General features: G+C 42.1%; 2 protein-coding genes across 2 annotated transcripts; both read left to right on the plus strand.

Annotated features, from left to right (window-relative positions):
- Nucleotides 1-1,743: 1,743 nt before the first annotated feature.
- Nucleotides 1,744-9,180, plus strand: smo (smoothened, frizzled class receptor). The gene is made up of 12 exons (XM_083999293.1): nt 1,744-2,427; nt 3,387-3,586; nt 3,719-3,928; nt 4,017-4,189; nt 4,276-4,495; nt 4,601-4,724; nt 4,837-4,929; nt 5,974-6,082; nt 6,546-6,731; nt 7,259-7,407; nt 8,267-8,401; nt 8,530-9,180. The coding sequence occupies exons 1-12, from the start codon at nt 2,163-2,165 to the stop codon at nt 9,147-9,149; spliced, it is 2,484 nt and encodes an 827-aa protein (XP_083855419.1). The 5' UTR covers nt 1,744-2,162; the 3' UTR covers nt 9,150-9,180.
- Nucleotides 9,181-11,346: 2,166 nt separating this feature from the next.
- cax1 (cation/H+ exchanger protein 1) lies at nt 11,347-18,264 on the plus strand (the record flags this gene model as incomplete). The annotated part of the gene is made up of 20 exons (XM_083999402.1): nt 11,347-11,422; nt 12,178-12,354; nt 12,567-12,697; nt 13,573-13,681; nt 13,771-13,887; nt 13,975-14,036; nt 14,179-14,352; nt 14,454-14,639; nt 15,252-15,351; nt 15,480-15,621; nt 15,727-15,910; nt 16,045-16,144; nt 16,227-16,363; nt 16,592-16,629; nt 16,719-16,966; nt 17,280-17,413; nt 17,498-17,592; nt 17,793-17,871; nt 17,956-18,064; nt 18,191-18,264. The coding sequence occupies 20 exons, from the start codon at nt 11,347-11,349 to the stop codon at nt 18,262-18,264; spliced, it is 2,472 nt and encodes an 823-aa protein (XP_083855528.1).
- Between the last annotated feature and the right edge of the window lie 203 nt (nt 18,265-18,467).

Genomic DNA, 18,467 nt, shown 5'->3' on the forward strand with positions numbered 1-18,467 from the left:
ACACAATCTCATGTGATTGAATATACTCATATTCAGTGTTTTACTGCAACTACCTTAACCAGGCCAGAGGAAGCCCAGTCCATTATGAGTGTCCCAAAGGAAACTCATTGGTGTCTCTTTGTCCCACGCACAGACAGACATGCACGCTGCTCAAAAGTCAATTTAAATTCATATTACATCATCACTGACACAGACTGAGACACTGTAACTACAATCGCCTAAAGGCAAACCACAAACAAATATAGTAAAAAAAAAAAAAAAAAAATTTGCATCTGTTATAGTATCTCTGTCTTGTGTGACATCATGTGTAGCCTACATGTGTATATTATAGTCTATTGAGGGGGAAGAGAATTTACTCTAAGCGAATTATGTGTTTGTATGTGTATTATGCAGTTGTGTGCATATTACACACTCTGCTTATACATGTATGATATGATACACATACAATATGTTTTGTGTATTTAATGTATCATTCTTAATTCCACTTATATTTATATATTTATATTTATACACATATATGTCTGCAGCAGTAATTGCATGAATAGTCAAGAATATTTTAATTTATGTGATGTAAAACAGGGATTTAAGTTAATAATTTAATTTTGAAAAAAGTAATAATAACCAACTGATCTAATATTCTAATTAATTAATGAATTCAAACTTTATTTTTAATTTAGGAATGCAGTGAGGTAGAAACTTCATTTATGATGTAGCCGAGCAAAGGATAAATTAAATGGGCCCTTGACACAAGAAACAAAAACGGTGAGATTCAGGATGTCAGGAAACACAAACACAATAAAATTGAGAAAGTGCCAAGAAATGAAGCGACAATGAAATCCATAAAAACATTAAGAATGAATGAAAACTTAAGCAATTATTTGAACATTGAAATACAGGTGAACAGATCAACTCAATCTGGAACATCTGTAAGTACAGTGTGATTTATGAAAGTGAAGAAAGTGTAATATATTGCTCTGGTGAGTTATGGCTTTATTCTTTTATTTTGATTTATTTATTTTCTGCCTATCAGCCCGACTCTTGTGCTGCTGTGGCACATGAACCCAGATGTTCTAGGTGATGAAGAAGCTCATAACGATAATTCACCATCCTTAGAAAAGTCCAATCAGCCACTGAAATCAATCTTGAGACACAATATGAGCATGTGTGTGTGTGTGTGTGCTGTTACAGGTGAGTATTTCTCATAAGGGCCCGGTACACCTGGGGCCTCAGCTTGACTCCTTGAAGTTGACTCTGAGGACAAAACCCTCCTCTCCTATGGGACTGGGCTTTCCAGATGAGGGGTCTGTGTTGTTTTGGGGGTCCTGGATATGAGACTCTTTGGAGAAGGCCTTTGCCATAAAGCACATTCTTCCACTTGCAGAAAGGGGGGGATGGGAGGGGAGGTTTTGTTGCTCTGGCTCTCCCCCCACCATGTGCATACCAGAGACACACACACACACAAAAAAAACACACACAGAAGCACACACTGAGAGGAACACAACAAAGCCCCTGAAAACCTCTCATCACACACACTCCACCGGGGAGAAATCACGTTCAGGGACACGTAGAGAGATGTAGGATAATTTATCATCTTATTTTTGTGCCAGCTTAACGCAGAGAGGAGGAGGAGGAGGAGGAGGAGGGGAGGCTGAGGAGAAAGGGGTGGTGCGTCGGAGCTGGAGATCTTGTTACAGAGATCCAGACTTTTTCATGGCAAGTTTTTTTGGACGGTGGGGGGAGGGCGAAGCTGCAAACTTTCTCGGCCTGGAGTCTTTTTCGGCCCTAAAACGCACCAAATGAATACTTTATATGGCTCTGAGCTGATCGTCCCTTCTGTCCACACATGAGACAGAGCTTTTTTCTACCCCTCTCTTTCTCTTTTGGAGCTGGTGGTGTTTTGGATAATGAAGAAATCCTGGAGGATCCACAGCCAGGATCGGAGCAGAAGTGCAGGATAAAAAAAAAAAAAGTTTGGGAGGACAGCGAGAATAGTTTGGAGAGCCCCGCAGCTTTTCTTCACCATGCCGCGTTTGGAAACATCTCCCACATCTGATGAAGAAACCAACATCTTTGGATCTCATCTGACAAAAGCATCAGTGAGGCATTAGAGTATAAACAAAATCCGTTCTTTATTTCTCGCACAGTCGACTCCCAAACCCAAGATGTCGTCCGAGGGCTGGAGGAGCCCCATTGTTGGCTTTTACGGGATGCTTTGCGTCTGGGCTGCCTGGCTCTCGGGCTGCAGGGCAGTGTTGTCTCCTAACGGGACAATATTTGAAGACAACTGCAAAACAACCTCAACTTGCGAGGTACTGAAATACAACACATGCCTGGGATCGCCTTTACCGTACACACACACTTCTCTGATCCTGGCGGAGGACTCCAGCACCCAAGAAGAGGCTTTTGAGAAGTTGACCATGTGGTCTGGTAAGATACAATGAAAAGACTGAAAGATGCTGTTTGTTATCATTGTTGTGTATTTACACGTTACAGCCTGTCACGGGATGAGCCTGTAATCTGGCAGTAAACTGCAGTAATTACAGATCTGACAGTGCAGGATTCCCTCAGGATAAATAGCCTATTATTAATGTGTAGTTGTATGAGTGATCATAAGTGCATAAGTAATCAATGCAATTGGCAAAAGTTGCATTCTGGCTTTTGATTTGTGATAAGTGAATAAACAAGAAACCAGTGAGGCCGATTTGATAATGATCCAGATTAGCCTGCACTGATTGTTTGCTTTAATGTGATAATAATGTTAATTGGTGTGACAATGAGCTGTGATGAGGAGTCTCAGAGGAAGAGGAAGTGAAGGGTTAAAAGCCATTAAAAGAAACAAAGGGGAATCACTCATAGGTGTTAGTGAGGAAACAATAGGAGGGTCTGACCGGTGGAAGGTGTTTAGATCATCTGCATGAGGACTTTCACATTCATAAAGCCTTGTTAATGAGCTGTCAGAGCCTGGTCACTGTCTGACAGGTGTCCAGGTCTCACACACACAATCACAAATGGACAGGCCAGTGTCATCCATTCATTTAATACGTATATCTGTGCTAATGAAGTCTACCTCCATCCAGATGCTGGATACATTATCCCTCTGTATTGACACACAATGTCCTGGCACTCACATCCTCAGTGATGCGGTAGAGTTTGTTTATATAGTTGTAGTTGCATAGTAGTTAGCCTATAGTATTGAATGCGTTCAAAAGTCTAGATAGCAAACACCTTTATTAGGCTGAAACTATTAGTTGATTGATAAAGAAATCTACAACTACATTGTTGATAACATTAGGCAGCCCCAGCTTCTCCACTGTGATGATTTTGGGATGAGAATCTTCACCATTTATTTTATAGGGATAAATTAATGGACTGTTTTTACATCCCAGGTCTGCGGAACGCTCCTCGCTGTTGGTCGGTCATCCAGCCGCTGCTCTGTGCTGTCTACATGCCCAAATGTGAGAACGGTCGTGTGGAGCTGCCCAGCCAGAGCCTGTGTCTGGCTACACGTCGGCCCTGCAGCATCGTGGACCAGGAGAGGGGGTGGCCCGGATTCCTCAAATGCGACAAGTTTCCCGTGGGATGTTCGGTAAGCTCCAGCAGCAGAATAATCACCGGCTCCTCACTGTGCTGATTTTTGTACATGTATTATGTTTCGTTATCCAGACTATCTGAGGTTGAATTGCGCTCTGTCCTCTCGCTGTCTCTCCTATGCAAGCAGAACGAGGTGCAGAAGCTGAAGTTCAACACCTCGGGTCAGTGTGAAGCTCCACTGGTGAAGACGGACATTCAGTCGAGCTGGTACAAGGACGTGGAGGGCTGCGGCATCCAGTGTGACAACCCTCTGTTCACCGAGGCCGAGCACAATGACATGCACGTCTACATTGCTTACTTCGCCACCATCACCCTCCTCTGCACCTTCTTCACCCTGGTGAGACAGAAATAGGCCTACAATACCCATATTTTTTTTTTTCTGTAAGAAGACATTTTTGATCACCTTATTTCATTTTTCCTTTCAGGCCACATTCCTCGCCGACTGGAAAAACTCCAACCGCTACCCAGCCGTCATCCTCTTCTACATCAACGCCTGTTTCTTTGTGGGCAGTATCGGCTGGCTCGCACAGTTCCTGGACGGTGCACGCGAGGAGATCGTGTGCAAGAGCGACAACACGATGCGACTTGGGGAGCCCTCGTGAGTAAATCACCTCTACCCTCATGTCTCCCATCATGGCACTTGTGAAAATAGAATAGGAAAACTCACCTTCGTGTTCTCCACAGGTCTTCAGAGACGCTGTCATGCGTCACCATCTTCATCATCGTCTACTACTCACTGATGTCAGGAGTGATCTGGTTCGTCATGTTGACCTACGCCTGGCACACGTCCTTCAAAGCGCTGGGCACCACCCACCAGCCGCTGTCCGGCAGAACCTCCTACTTCCACATGGTCACCTGGTCCATCCCCTTCGTCCTCACTGTGGCCATCTTGGCCATCGCCGAGGTCCGGAGCCAGTTTCTTTAAATATTCTCACACTTAAAGCTTTTAAAAAAAATGATTTGATCACAAGGTTTGTTTTTCTGACATATTTTGTACTCTGTTCTGCAGGTGGATGGAGACTCAGTGAGTGGCATCTGTTTTGTGGGCTACAAAAACTACAGATACCGAGCTGGGTTCGTGCTGGCACCCATCGGCGTGGTGCTTGTTGTCGGTGGCTACTTTCTCATTCGGGGTGAGCACACAGCCACACACACATGGCACGATGACAGCAGTGATGTCTATTGAAACAGCTCAACAGCTTTCAAAGCAGTAAATCATTATGACAAAATCATTCTCTGTTGTAGGTGTCATGACCTTGTTCTCCATCAAGAGTAACCACCCTGGACTCCTGAGTGAGAAAGCAGCGAGCAAAATCAACGAGACGATGCTGAGACTTGGTAAGTTGTTCCCTCATCTTTTGCTGGTCATTACCAGTTCTAACCAGTCTATGAAGTAGAAAACATGAGGGTGAAAACCATCTTGAGAAGATTAATAAAGACCTCAAATTTAATACTAATGACTTCATTTGTACAGAACCTTTAAAAACAATGTTAAAGTGCAACAACAAAGTGCAACTGCTTAAAACTGAAATAAGAATAAGCCATATAAAAGTAGAACTAAAATAAACTTAGAAATATTAACTGTTATAAACATCAAATTAGGGATGCACGATAACTCTTTTTTTTCACAGATACCGATAACCAACAACTTCCTGCTTCTTATAACTGGTGCCAGTACCAATAACATTTATAATAGTTTATATAAACACCTGAGGTAAAGAAAGGCTAAGATGTAGTAAGTAAAGATGAATTTAATATTATAGCTCTGCCTCTGACCAAATAATATAACCGACATCACTGCTCTTGTAATCACAACAAAAACGAAAACAGTTATGACTCTTTAAAAAAAAAAACATGTATTATTGTTTCAAATCAAATGAGCAAAACAAGACAATGTTGGCTAATTATAACTGGCTCTAGTAATGTCAATGGTGGAAACAATTCATCAATGGCCTATGTTCCGAAAGGAACACAAAGGCCTAAGTAAGTAAAGTAAGTAATGTCAATATGTATTTGCAGATAAAATTGGCCTGCAAATGTTAAAGGTCAATAAAACAGCTTAAAAAAGTAAAACAATGGAACCATAGCAATAAAACCAAATTAAAATTGAATGGATGGCCTTAAATTAATATTCTATAAAAGTAAAGTGACTAAAGCTGGGTTAATCTTTTAAATCACATGTTCAAAGAATCTCTGCAAGTTTGGAAATCCCTGTGTCTAATATCTAATATAATGATAATAGGTACATTCTCAATGCATTAATAATGAGCATTAATACTTTTGGAGCAGTATGAGATGTGCATAGTTGTGTTCTGTATGAATTGTGTTGTGAGAAGTCTGGGATCTCACATCTAATTTTGTTGTTGTGTTTTTCCTCGTCAGGCATATTTGGGTTCCTGGCTTTCGGCTTTGTCTTGATCACCTTCGGGTGCCACTTTTACGACTTCTTCAACCAGGCTGAATGGGAGAGGAGCTTCAGGGAATACGTGCTGTGCGTGATTTTTTTTTCTTTTAAAGAAATACCTATATTTGCTATTCTATGGCTGAATACACACACAGTTCATTTTGTTTATACACAGTACAACGACAAAGGGTTACACCTGTTTACTTCACAGCACCGAGCCACCTCCTCACAGTCGCCCTTTGCGTCCAATCTCACACACAAATCCACAAATCTGATGCTGTTCAGATTCCAAAACCACTTCTCAACCGCTCGACTCACAACGGTGAATGCCTCCTTATTTTCCCCCCACAGTGTTGACATTGGCTGGATCTGAATTAATTTAGCCTCAAAAATGTAAACCCCTCTCTGCTGCCCAAACATGCAACAGAGCGTCTTATTTACCAGAAGCAGCATTTGAATGCACCTCAGTCATACGGCTTGAATGTGTGGGAGGCCCGTAGCAGGCGAGGCCCAGGACGTCGACTGATCATCTCTGCGATGTTTCCAACAGGTGCGAAGCCAACGTGACGATCGCCTCTCAGACCAACAAGCCGATCCCTGAATGCACCATCAAGAACCGGCCGAGCCTCATGGTGGAGAAAATCAACCTGTTCTCCATGTTTGGGACGGGAATCGCTATGAGCACCTGGGTGTGGACCAAAGCCACCATCCTCATCTGGAAACGCACCTGGTGCAAGTAAGCAAGCAACCAGTGAACAGGAAATGTAGCATTAAAAAAAAGCAAGTTATTTTAGATACTGAAGACGACTTAGTGCATGTGAGCATATCATGGCTGCGTGCCTGTCTGCGTCCATATATGGTGATGAGGATATGATGAGTGTGGGAAAACTCTTCATTTTTATGCAGCCAGGCGTGTACCGTTAAAGCTGCACTGCTTTCTGGGAATTTCCACCCTGATCATTCAAAAGTATGGAGGCACACATTTCACAGAAATCTTAATCCCTCTTTTTATAGGGGCTTCTCTGCATTTTGGATTTTAGCCACAACCACACTGTTTTACAGTCACCTGGTGTTATTTCTAACTTTTAGGTCCTACATTCATGTTAACAGTTGGCCTGTATCGATTATCTTTTATTATCCAGAATAAATAATCTGGACCGAATATAATAATTCAAATTATTAATTAAAAAGCTTCTCCTAAAACTTCAGGAACTTCCTTCTCACCTGCAGCTTCTGTCTCTAACCTGCTTTATCCTCTATCAGGATTATTGGTCGTAGTGACAATGAACCCAAGAGGATCAAGAAGAGCAAGATGATCGCTAAGGCGTTTGCGATGAGGAAGGAGCTCCACAAAGACCCAGAGAAGGAGCTGTCATTCAGCATGCACACTGTGTCCCATGACGGGCCCGTGGGTGAGTGTTTGTGAAGATGCATGAGATAATAATGCTGATTCAGAGAAAGCTTAATCTGACAGGTTAGGTTCAACTAAGGTGCATGTTATCATTGGTTGTACTTGGTTTTTTTTGTTGAAGAATGAAGCAGTGGAAGTCATGTTGCACTGCCATCTTGTGGTGAATACCTCAAACTGTTGAGTTTTATTTGGATTATTCCTGATCTAAATATTGCTTCATATTACTGTTCAAATTCATATTATTTTCTATTGTACAGGATTAGTTGGTGGATTCTGCCCAACATGACAGTAGATGGTTGATTCACCCTAAATATAATGAGACATTTCTCTTTTATTGTGGGTGCTATGCAGCAGAACCAGAGTCTGAGTCTGAAATATGGACATTGTCTCTGCTTTAGTTTTTAAACTTCAATGCTTGATGATCTATGGACACTTAGGCGACCTGAAGCAGCAGCATGGCCTGGCTCCACTAGAGGAGTGAATTTGTAATTTTGGGTGAACCGGTCGGTTGTGTTTGGTGACATAATGTCAAAAATGGCACCCTGTGTACTGATGTCATTTTATTGCTCTGTTTTTCTTCATTCAAATTTCGCCCGGAGAGATTTTCCATGTGCTTTTTTCTGTGGCGTAGAGGCCACATGGTGATGGGCAGTTAGCTCTGACTGTAGCTAAGAACTGAATGACACATTCCTCCGCTCGTATAAGCTGTGAGGCTGCAGTGGCTGCTGTGCTTATTTTGCTTGGAGCACTTCAGAGCCTTTGGGGCACCACAGGGGAGTCATTAAGAGTGTGATGGATTTAAAGTTGCCCTTAGTTGACTCTAAATGCAGAGTGTGTGGCTTGTCCTTTCTCATTCATAGCTGGCATCAATTTCGACCTCAATGAGCCGTCCAATGACATGTCATCAGCATGGGCGCAGCATGTGACCAAGATGGTGGCCAGGAGAGGGGCCATCCTGCCTCAGGATATTTCGGTCACACCCACTGGGACACCAGGTGAGAGCTGCAGCCCACGACTCTGACATAAATATGCAGAATGTTTCAAGTCACATGTTCCTTCTGTCTGTCTTTCTTTCATCTATCAGAGGATTGTTATCATGGATGATCTGTTACTGTCTCCACAGTGCCACCCCCAGAGGAGAGGAACCGGCTGTGGATGGTAGAGGCTGAGATTTCACCAGAGATGATAAAGAGGAAAAAGAAGAAGAAGAAGAGGAAGAAGGAGGTGCGTCCAGTGAAGGACGTGGCGGAGCATCAGGCTTATCATCAGCGCGAGTTTGGCCGCAGCTCGGTGCCTCGCCTGCCCAAGCTGCCCTGCCACCCGAGCCTGGTCGCCAACCTGCGGGAACAGAACAGGCAGCAGCAGAAGCTGGAGGAGGAAGTCCTGCCGGGGTCCTACCCAGACTTCCCACCCTCACACCTCATGTCCTGTGAGGAGGGATGTCCCTACCCCTACCAGAGCAGCCAGAACCACTACGGCCGCAGGCTGCTTTCTAACGCCCTGACCCTCGACGACCGTCCAGAGGATCTGGGTCTCGGCCCACGCTGCCCTCCTTCAACCTCCACCTGGCAGCCTCGAGTGTCCTCTCACTACCGCGGGGAGGGGGATGTGGGTGAGGGGCTGTCAGACAGGTTGGCCCAGGTGGCTCGGGTACCTGCGGGCCGAAGGGCGGGCTACGGGCCCATCCATTCCCGGACCAATTTAATGGAGGCGGAGCTTATGGATGCTGACTCTGACTTCTAAGAGCAAAGCTCTGATAATTTTTTGCTGTTTCTTTGTGGTACACAGACTGTAAGCTATAAAAAAAAAAGTGCTGGATACTTTCAAACTTCTTACCACAGTGCACCTGAACCCTAATGCCCAGAGGTCAAGATGGAACTAAGCTGGTCATCTTATATTTTCTTTTGTTTTGTTTGTTTGTTTTTAGAAAAAGTAAAAGGATAAAGAGAAAAAATATGTTGTGAATAAGTTAATGAAAGAAATATTTTTTGTACTTTATTTGTGTCCAATTAAATTTCAAAGGCAACTTCATGATGACGAGACAAGTGAGGCAGCTAAACTGTACGTGGCTTGAAACAATAGAGAAACCTTTAGTCTTAAACCCTGTCAGCTCAGCCCTGCTTGTGACAACATTAACTCTTAAACATGGCAGGGTCGAACCTGTTGGTGTCAGACGAGTTCAGTTGTCAATCAAAACCATTGTCACAATTGCAAACTGGCCCAAGCGACTAATTAGGATTACTAAAAGGGCACCACATCTGAGGTTTGTAAACGGTAATCCTAGAAAACTAATTAAAAGTCAATGATATTTTTAATCTGACTCACACAGGAAACCATACAGGTTTTAAAAAATGAAATACAAGCTGCTTGCAAATACATTTGAACCCAGGTCTTCTCTTGTATTATATTTTAATGTAGTGTTTAAGACTCTGTTGCTCTCCCCCCTCCACTATGTAGCCAATACTTAATAGTGTTTATGTACAGTTAACTTGAAGTACTAACCAGTATCTCCTTTTCCTTATTAGTGCTAACATCACTGCTAAGTGGTTGGACTATGAGCGGTTTCTTAAAAAAATTGGAATAAACACTGGGACTTAAAGTGAAGCCAGGAAATGGCAATACAGCATGTAATAGTTTGAAGTGAACAGCTTCACACTGTGATGATTTTTCTTCAATTAACCCAAATTGTTATCTTATAGATTTTACTTCTTATCTAATAGTCACATTATTTTTTTAACCCGCTGGTATAACTAAATGTTACTGAGCTAAAATACAGTCTAACACTTTGTTTGCATTCGGTTGCCTGGTGCAATAAACCAACAGTTTTGTCTATTACAGTATTCAGTTGCATTGAATGGAGTGATCATTGTACACATCCCTTTGTTTTTACAGGAAAAAAAACAAGTCCCCCTTGTATGATTATTTTTAAAAAGGGCTATTTTTATAAAGCAGTATTTCTACTTTTGTTAACCTGTTGTATCTATTCAGTCTAAATGTGTTTTCCTTTATCTCTTCAGTCCAGATTGAACTCTTTTGTGTGAAGTCTTTTACACTGCAGCATAGAAATCTTCTTCTTTTTTTTTTCTTTTTTTTTTACACTTTTTCTTAATCTGAACAAAATGCTTATATTTCTCTGTCACTCTTTCTAAATGTGTTTGTATTGTACATAGGCTGTGGATAGATTTCTCAATAAGGGTTATTATTTGTACAGATTTATATATCAAATAAATCACTTGATACAACGCTGACATGAAATATAAAAAGGGAAGAGTCAGTTATGCCATAAGAAGTTGTCACTGTACTTGTGCTGTAACCAAAATGTCACGTAGTCCTGTCATTGTACACCCAGTGTGGATGAATGATGCTGAAGTAGACTGTGCTAGATCGCTTCTTAGCTTTGTCTAATATGTCCAGATCATGTGAGATATGTGTGAGAGAGGATTATTTATGTAAGTCGTAGTAACCGCACTGCTATGTGGTGAAATTGGCAAATATCCACCCAAAAAGTCTATGTCCAAGAGTTATTAAGGAATTAAATGAAGATTGCTTGGTAATTAAATATGATTTATTAAGCCTTCAAAAGTCTTTAAGGTGTCAGAAAAATGAAATGGTTTTCTCGCAAATGTAAAAAAACAAACAAACAAAAACATTTACTGTCACTTTTATTGTGCAGGTGTACTTTTTGTTATTCTCTGTAAATAAAAAATAATCCTTCATTCAGCTGCGCATGCGCATTTGAGCTTTCTGCTACTGTTACTCCACTGGGGGCGCTAAAGTTCAAAGTTTTCAAATGCGTCCTCCTCCTTCTGTGTGTGTGAGTGAGGCGAGGGGGAAGATACCAGTGAGCGCGCACCGTAGACACACACACGGACTATAAAGAGGGGATGAACGGTTGATGTGCTGACAGAGGAGCCATACTCGGGGAGTAAAAGCGTCAGAAATGTCCCACAGGAAGTCCACGCTGATGCCGGGTGATGCGGAGAGCCTGCGGAGGAGGTCGGCGGCAGATTCCTCAGGTGAGTCCAAACTGCTGCCAAACTTTGCTGGAACTTCTTCTTCCTACATGAGCTCCGCACAACAACTCACTGCATGTATTTATATCAACACAATTTGTTAAAATGTAACTTAAGTCTTGATCTTTTTACTTATTTGAACTTTTAAGTTGTCTCGAGCCCACTAATTAAACTCACCTGTGCTGCAGTGAGGCTGCAGGTGAACCAGAAACGTTGTGGTAGTTTTCATTATTTGATAAAAAATATTGCCTCATTGTGGATGTTTTATTTTCCAAATGGAGATCTCATCAGATCCCATTTCTGCATCACTGACTTCCAATTGCTTCAAATATCAACCTGTTGCACAATGCTCCATAGCAGTAACATTGTAGGATGTTAAAGTCAGATTCTCTTGAACAACATTATAAAATCAGATGGATTATACATAGTGTGTCCAGCATGCTTCTATTTTTAATTTCAGCATTTAGCACACTAGGCTGAGTTTCCACAATCTGTGTGTTGCAATGCATTGATAATGCGATCAGTCTTGGCAGACAGCAGCCGACAGGAGTGTAAAAGGGGACACTGCATGACTTCTCAGGAGGTTTTTGTTAGTCACACAGATTTACATGGGAAAGCTGGAGGGCGTTGGTCATGTATGTTGGTCACTTTTTCAATGCAGCACCTCTCAGTTGTGTAGATTGTTGTCCAGTACTTTATATTTCTAAACGCATATTTACCGCTATGTCCACTTCTTTCCATGATATTTCCTCATTCAGAAAACTGTGCAGATCCTGAACAGCATCACCGGTTTCCAAGACAACAGCCCCAGACTGATAGACTGTGTGTTGCCCCCCAGCACCCGGAGCTGGGTACAGTGCAGACGCCCTCCCCTGAATCCTCTGCCCACCACTTCTGCCACTACACACCAAAATGTTTCCTCACTGTCCACAGAGGTGAGCGAGTGAGCCATTAGTTGACACCATATAAATTGATTAAACAAGATCAGATGCACTGGAAAGCCTTGACAAATATTAAAATTTGCATTAAAGATGTGGTTAAAATCATCAGTAACTGAAGTGTTTGTGGAAAGAGCAGGTATCAGATTCTACTATTGTTTTTGGATGGTGTTTTTCTGGAGTCATCTAACAGTTTGTGATCTGCACAGGAGGCCACAGCGGCTCATCACGGTCTACTCCTTCACGGTATGGAGAAGAGGGGTGGCAAGAGGGCACCACAAAGACCACAATCAGAGTTGAGAATGAGGTTGAAGCACATAGGGAAGCCAACAACTACAGGGTGAGCCCTGAACTGACTCAATGTCAAACTCCCCAGCCCCTACACCCCAACTTACCTTAACCCAATTTAAAGTGGAATTTAAAAAAATGTGCATTTGAGAATCTCAGGATGTGTTGCTGCCTTTTTAAGTGGGGGTGTCTTTTTCTTTAGTAGTGATAAGTAGGCAGTCCTACCCTGGGGGCATAGAGGCATTGCAGGGGGTGTAACCTGCATCACTGGAGGGAAGAGTACATTTGTATTTATTTTATTTTGATTATAAAAAATCAGGGGACAGTACATATCAATAGACACTTTCATGTAGATATGTAGGATTATAGCATCAGCTAATTAATTTCCATCCTTTGTCCCTACAGAGATATACTAATAGTAAAAAGGTAAAAAAAAAAAAAAAAAGTACAGTAACAATAGAAGTGACAGGTACAGTACATCTAGACAAACAATGACTCATGACAGACCAAGAATGAGAATAAAGTGACCATTGAATGGTAAAGTGCTACAGTGCTAAAGTGATTTTTAAGTGCTAAAGTGCTAGAGTTATAAGGTGCTGAATGGATATTGCACGTTACCCAATTGTACATATTTTGCACACACAGACGTGTGTCATGCTGACAGGGAAACAAAGAAAGATGGGTGATGCTCATGAAGCTCATGAGGGGTTATTTAGGAAATTGCAAAGAAAGTGGATCAAGTTTAACAGTGGATAATGTGGACATGAGTTCAGTGTGATAAATTATGGGGGATATTTTTCTGCTTTTCATTTAAATCACACTGTAGCTGTGTCCAACTGACTACATTCATCTAATAACAGACAGTTGGCATGGTAAACACTATTGATTAGCACTGTGTGTTTTACTTTGTCTCTTTTTTTTTCTTAGTTTGGCTTCAGGAAGTGGAAGGGAAATGTAACGGAAAAACCAATCGAGGACAGATCAGAGATCATCCAGGAGCTGTACTCCGATCTCAGTGTTGTTAAACCTCGAGAAGGTCTTTCCCATTAATTTCTCTCTTTCCACTTTAGTTTAACATGACCTACATATATACACATACATGATCTATGTTCTACTTTCTTTCAGGCTCAGTGATCACTTTTGGGAACATCCTTTATGTGTTTTTGTTTGGATGGTGGACATCCTTCTTCTACTTCCTTGTTTCCCCTGTAATGTTCCTAACAATTTTTGGCGCCCCTTATGGTAGGTATTCTACAAATGCTGTATCATCAGAGAATTGTAGTTCTCGCTATATGTGGAACATCGTTTGGTTGTTTCTGCTATTTTCAGGCAAACTCTGTTGGAAGTTGGGGATCTATTTCTTTTGGCCATTTGGGAAGTCGGTAGAGAAGGTAATATGTAGTGTTCAGTTTTTGGACGTCATGTGTCTTTGAATTCATACAGTACTTACTCAGATATATTCAGTACATGCAATTTTTACTTGGCACACCTTCTGGAAAACTGATAACTGACATGTTATCTGTCATTTCTCAGGCCAGTGATGGAGTGAGGACTTCCACTTTGAAGGCTCCAAAGATTGAGGTCATTCCTGAAGAGGGGGACACTGAGGACGGTAACAAGGACTCGGCACCCCTTCTGGTGTCTTCCCCAATCCCTGTTGACATCCCCGCCTCAGAACCACCTGCCAGAAAGATTTCAAATCACTGGGTAAGGAAGTCAGAATGACCTTCATCACTTGATGCAGTGGGATGTTTAGTTATATTTACACATTATTAATGACTTAAATCTCATTATCTGTCCCTCTGTAGTGTCGCGTCAGTACTTATGTGTGGTTGCTGCTTGGTTTCCCTGTACTGGCTGTGGTCCATGCACTCGTCTGTGTGCTCTCCTGGCTGCCCGTCTTCACCATCCCTGTAGCCAAGATGAACGCTCGCACACTGACCACTGTCCTCCTCATGGCACCAGAGGACGTCAAGATCCACGTAGCAGAGAAGGTAGAGGGTCATTTTCTGAAATGTCTGAGAGATATCAGGTTGAGAAATAAGTGCAATATTTTCCTTTTGTCATGAAAGACAATTTAGAAGAAGATTGATATCTAGATTCCATTGATCAATCAAGATATTGATTTAGATATTGATCTAGATATCAATCTAGATCTAGACATCGAGTTTGATATTGTTCTAAATTTCATCCTGGATATCAATCTAGATTTTGGTGTAGATCTGTATCTAGATTAAGATTGAAATCAATTTCTATCTTGATTGAAATCTAGATTTCGATATCTAGATAGAATTGATATCTAGATTTCAATGTAGGTCTGGATTTTGATCTAGAACTAGTTATCAATCTAGATTATTGTTAAGGTGTCTAGATATAGATATTTTTGTCAATATGATATGTTGGTCTGCCCTCAAGGACAGTTTTCAGTACAGAAAATGGCTCTAGATGAAAAGTGACAGCGGGATAATGTGCAGTGATTTAGACACTGATATGTTGCTGATAACTTTTAACTTTTTTTTGTTTTGTTTTTTTGTTTGTTAATTGACATTTCAGATCTAACAAATGAGTTTGTAACTTGAAGTGAATGTTTTGCTCCCTTTTTCCAGACCCGTATGTCCGAGAGCAGAGTCATGTTGTGCTGCTATCACGCATTTAATGTGTATTACTACAAGTACACTGTCCAAGGAATCAACATATTTGCTCTCAGTATCCTTTTTGTATTGTATCTAATTTGACAAAGGTAATGGCCTTGTAAAACAAATGGCCAGAGGTCAGCTACAGCACCACTGTTGACTTTTATATTTTACAATACTCCTTAAGTCTTTTTACTTCAGACCTGCTTCCCCTGGTATTGATTACTCTGATTATTGGCTATACTGACCGTGAACACAATTACTCTAGTCCAGAAACTAAGTTCGCTCTAGCCGTCACTTCCATCATACCTCTGTCCTACTATATTGGCATGGGAATAGCCAGGTAAGGATTTTTGACTGATGACAGGATGCCTGTCCATCTTTTCTATAACTGGAAATGTGTATAGTATTTAATATGTCTATATGTTTTCTGTGCGTGCTCCCACAGCATTTCTGCACAGAGTAACTTTGCAGTGGGGGCAGTGGTGAACGCGACTTTCGGCTCCATAACGGAAATGACGTTCTACATCACCGCCCTGCTGCAGGGATACAATGCTTCCACCAAATGTTATGAGGAGATTGTGAAAGCAGCCCTAACTGGGACCTTACTCGGGTGTATACTGTTCATACCTGTGAGTGCGTAAAAAGACAGACACGCTAACATCAGTTAACCTTTGTAAGACGTTTGCATGTTCATCATCTTCATTTGCATCCTTTTCACTATGAGGATTAGGTGTAAAGTGGTATGTGTTTGTCGACTGCACAGGGAATCTGCATGATCATTGGAGGCATCAAACACAGTGAGCAGCGATTTAACAGTCGATCAGCTGGAGTGAGCTCAGCTTTGCTCTTCATATCCGTAGGAGGTGTGTATGGCACATGCACGTGTATATAATTCTTAGACGATAAAACCAAAGATTTGATCCTATGCTGTATATCTGTCCTCAGGTGTGTTTGCTCCAACCCTCTTCTCAAAGACCTTCGGTAATCTGGTGTGTGACAGCTGTACCAGCAAACCAAGCAACAGCAGCGTGTCCTACATCTGCATGGACTGTCACTACGACATGGTGGGCAGCAACTCTCCTGTAAAATGTGCAGCTTTTCTCATTTTACATTTGCAGTTTCAATAATAGGAGAATAAAAGTATAGAGTTACAAGTAAGGTGCTTTCTTAATTGTTTGCATTGATATTTCAGACACTCCCTCCATGAAGATTTATGTAGGTCTTACAGCAACTAAACTTTGAGCTTTCGGGAAAACATGTTTTCTAGCTGCTGATATTTAAAGCTTTCCCCTTGTTGTTTTTTGTTTCAGAGTCGAATTGAGCAACAGTCAATTCTCATCCATATCGAGTAAGTCCCAATAATATACATACTTTCCCCCCCCTCATACTTTGTCTAATTATGTTTTGACTAATTATGCATTTGAAAATAATTCCCAGGCCTCTGGTGTACACAATTTCTGTGTTGCTGCCTGCTGCATACCTGATAGGCCTCATCTTCACACTGAAGACCCACTCCCACATCTATGATATCCATATCAGTGATGGCCAAGGGGGTCAGGCTCATGGTCAGTACACACTAGGGGGTACCCGCTTCTACCACCCCGCTAGTGAGGCCGCTGCTGGCCGTCTACTCGCCAACGCGAGTATTAATGCCAGCGCTATTACCACCAGCCACGTTGAGACAGGTGTGTGTGTGTGTCTTTTTGGGGGTGAAGGGACTGACTGCCTGCTGCCTGCCATGTTAGCTTGCCTGTGTGCATGCGAGTCAAAAGACGGAGGGTCGGGTTGTCCCCCCGCGGTCAGGTAAAGTTGTGCCTGTGCATGGTGAAAGCTCTGAAGCATGTCAGGGTGAAGGACGGAAACGTACTGTAGGAGAACGTTTAGACCTTAGATCCTGGATATACGGTGTTTGAAAGAGGAAAACCCCCTCAACAGAGAGGTAAGTCGTGAATATTAAAGGTGCTTCCTGGTGAGCTCACGGTGTGTTGTCGCCTGCAGGCCATCATGTGGTCCACTGGTCACGGTGGAGGGCTCTTGCGGTGCTGATTGTCGCCACAGTGCTGATGGCCTGCTGCGCTGACCTCAGCACAGAGAACATCGAGCCCATGCTGACCCACTCCTACATCTCACAGGTATTCAAAACGCTTCTTTAAAAGGAAAGGCAATGTCTAGGTTGCTGGTTTTATGAATTCTGCCTGTGTCCTGCCTTCCTGCAGTACTTCATTGGTGTCACAGTGTTGGCCATGGTGCCAGAGCTTCCTGAGATCGTCAACGGGATCCAGTTTGCGTTGCAGAACAACATCAGCCTTAGGTACGACTGCTCTCCCTGTGTGTGTGTGTGTGTGTGTGTGTGTGTGTAATTCTTTCCAAGATGAACCACGTGATTGATTCGTCGTTAACTGGCCACAGCAGTAAAGCAATAATTCATGCATGTTCTGTATTAAGGAGCCATGTTAAAAGGGGCATTTATGACATTTTAAATTTGTATGTCCATGTTATTTTCTTCTGCAGCCTCGAAGTGGGCAGTTGCATTGCCGTGCAGGTCTGCATGATCCAGATTCCGTTGCTCATCCTTTTTAATGCATTCTATGTGAGTGAAAACTTCTGTTTCTTCGCATATTATGTATTTTTCTTCCTCACAATTTCCACCTAACAACATTTTTTGTGTATACAGGATGTTGGCTTTGTGCTGGTGTTCAGTGATATTCATCTGTGGGCCAGCATCTTCAGCGTCATCCTGGTCAACTACATCTTCATGGATGGAAAATGCGATTACTTTCAGGGTAAGTCACATAAAAGTGTTTTTCCCGACAGCAGAAATCATCACTTCACAGGGATTGAGACTAGACAGAGAGAAGAAAATGGTGTAGATGTGCTCCTCATTATAATGGATTCTGTTTTGTCTGCAGGTACGGCTCTGGTGGTGGTTTACCTCATCCTTTTGGCTCTGTACTTCTTTGCTCCTTCTCCACGCTCATGTTGATCGCTTCAAGAAAAATCCTGAAGAAAAACAAACCAAGAAAAAAAAAGATATTTTTGAAATGTAACGCCACTAAACACAATGATCCTTAGTCTTCAGGCGATGTGGTACAAAATATGGGAGAAGAATTGGATTTAGTTTGAAGGTGTAAGTTAAGAACTGTATATACTGTTTTGTCTGCTTTAACTTCTCCTAGTTCTGGCAGT

The sequence above is a fragment of the Trachurus trachurus genome (genome assembly GCF_905171665.1).
Source record: "Trachurus trachurus genome assembly, chromosome: 23".
Lineage (NCBI taxonomy): Eukaryota > Metazoa > Chordata > Actinopteri > Carangiformes > Carangidae > Trachurus > Trachurus trachurus.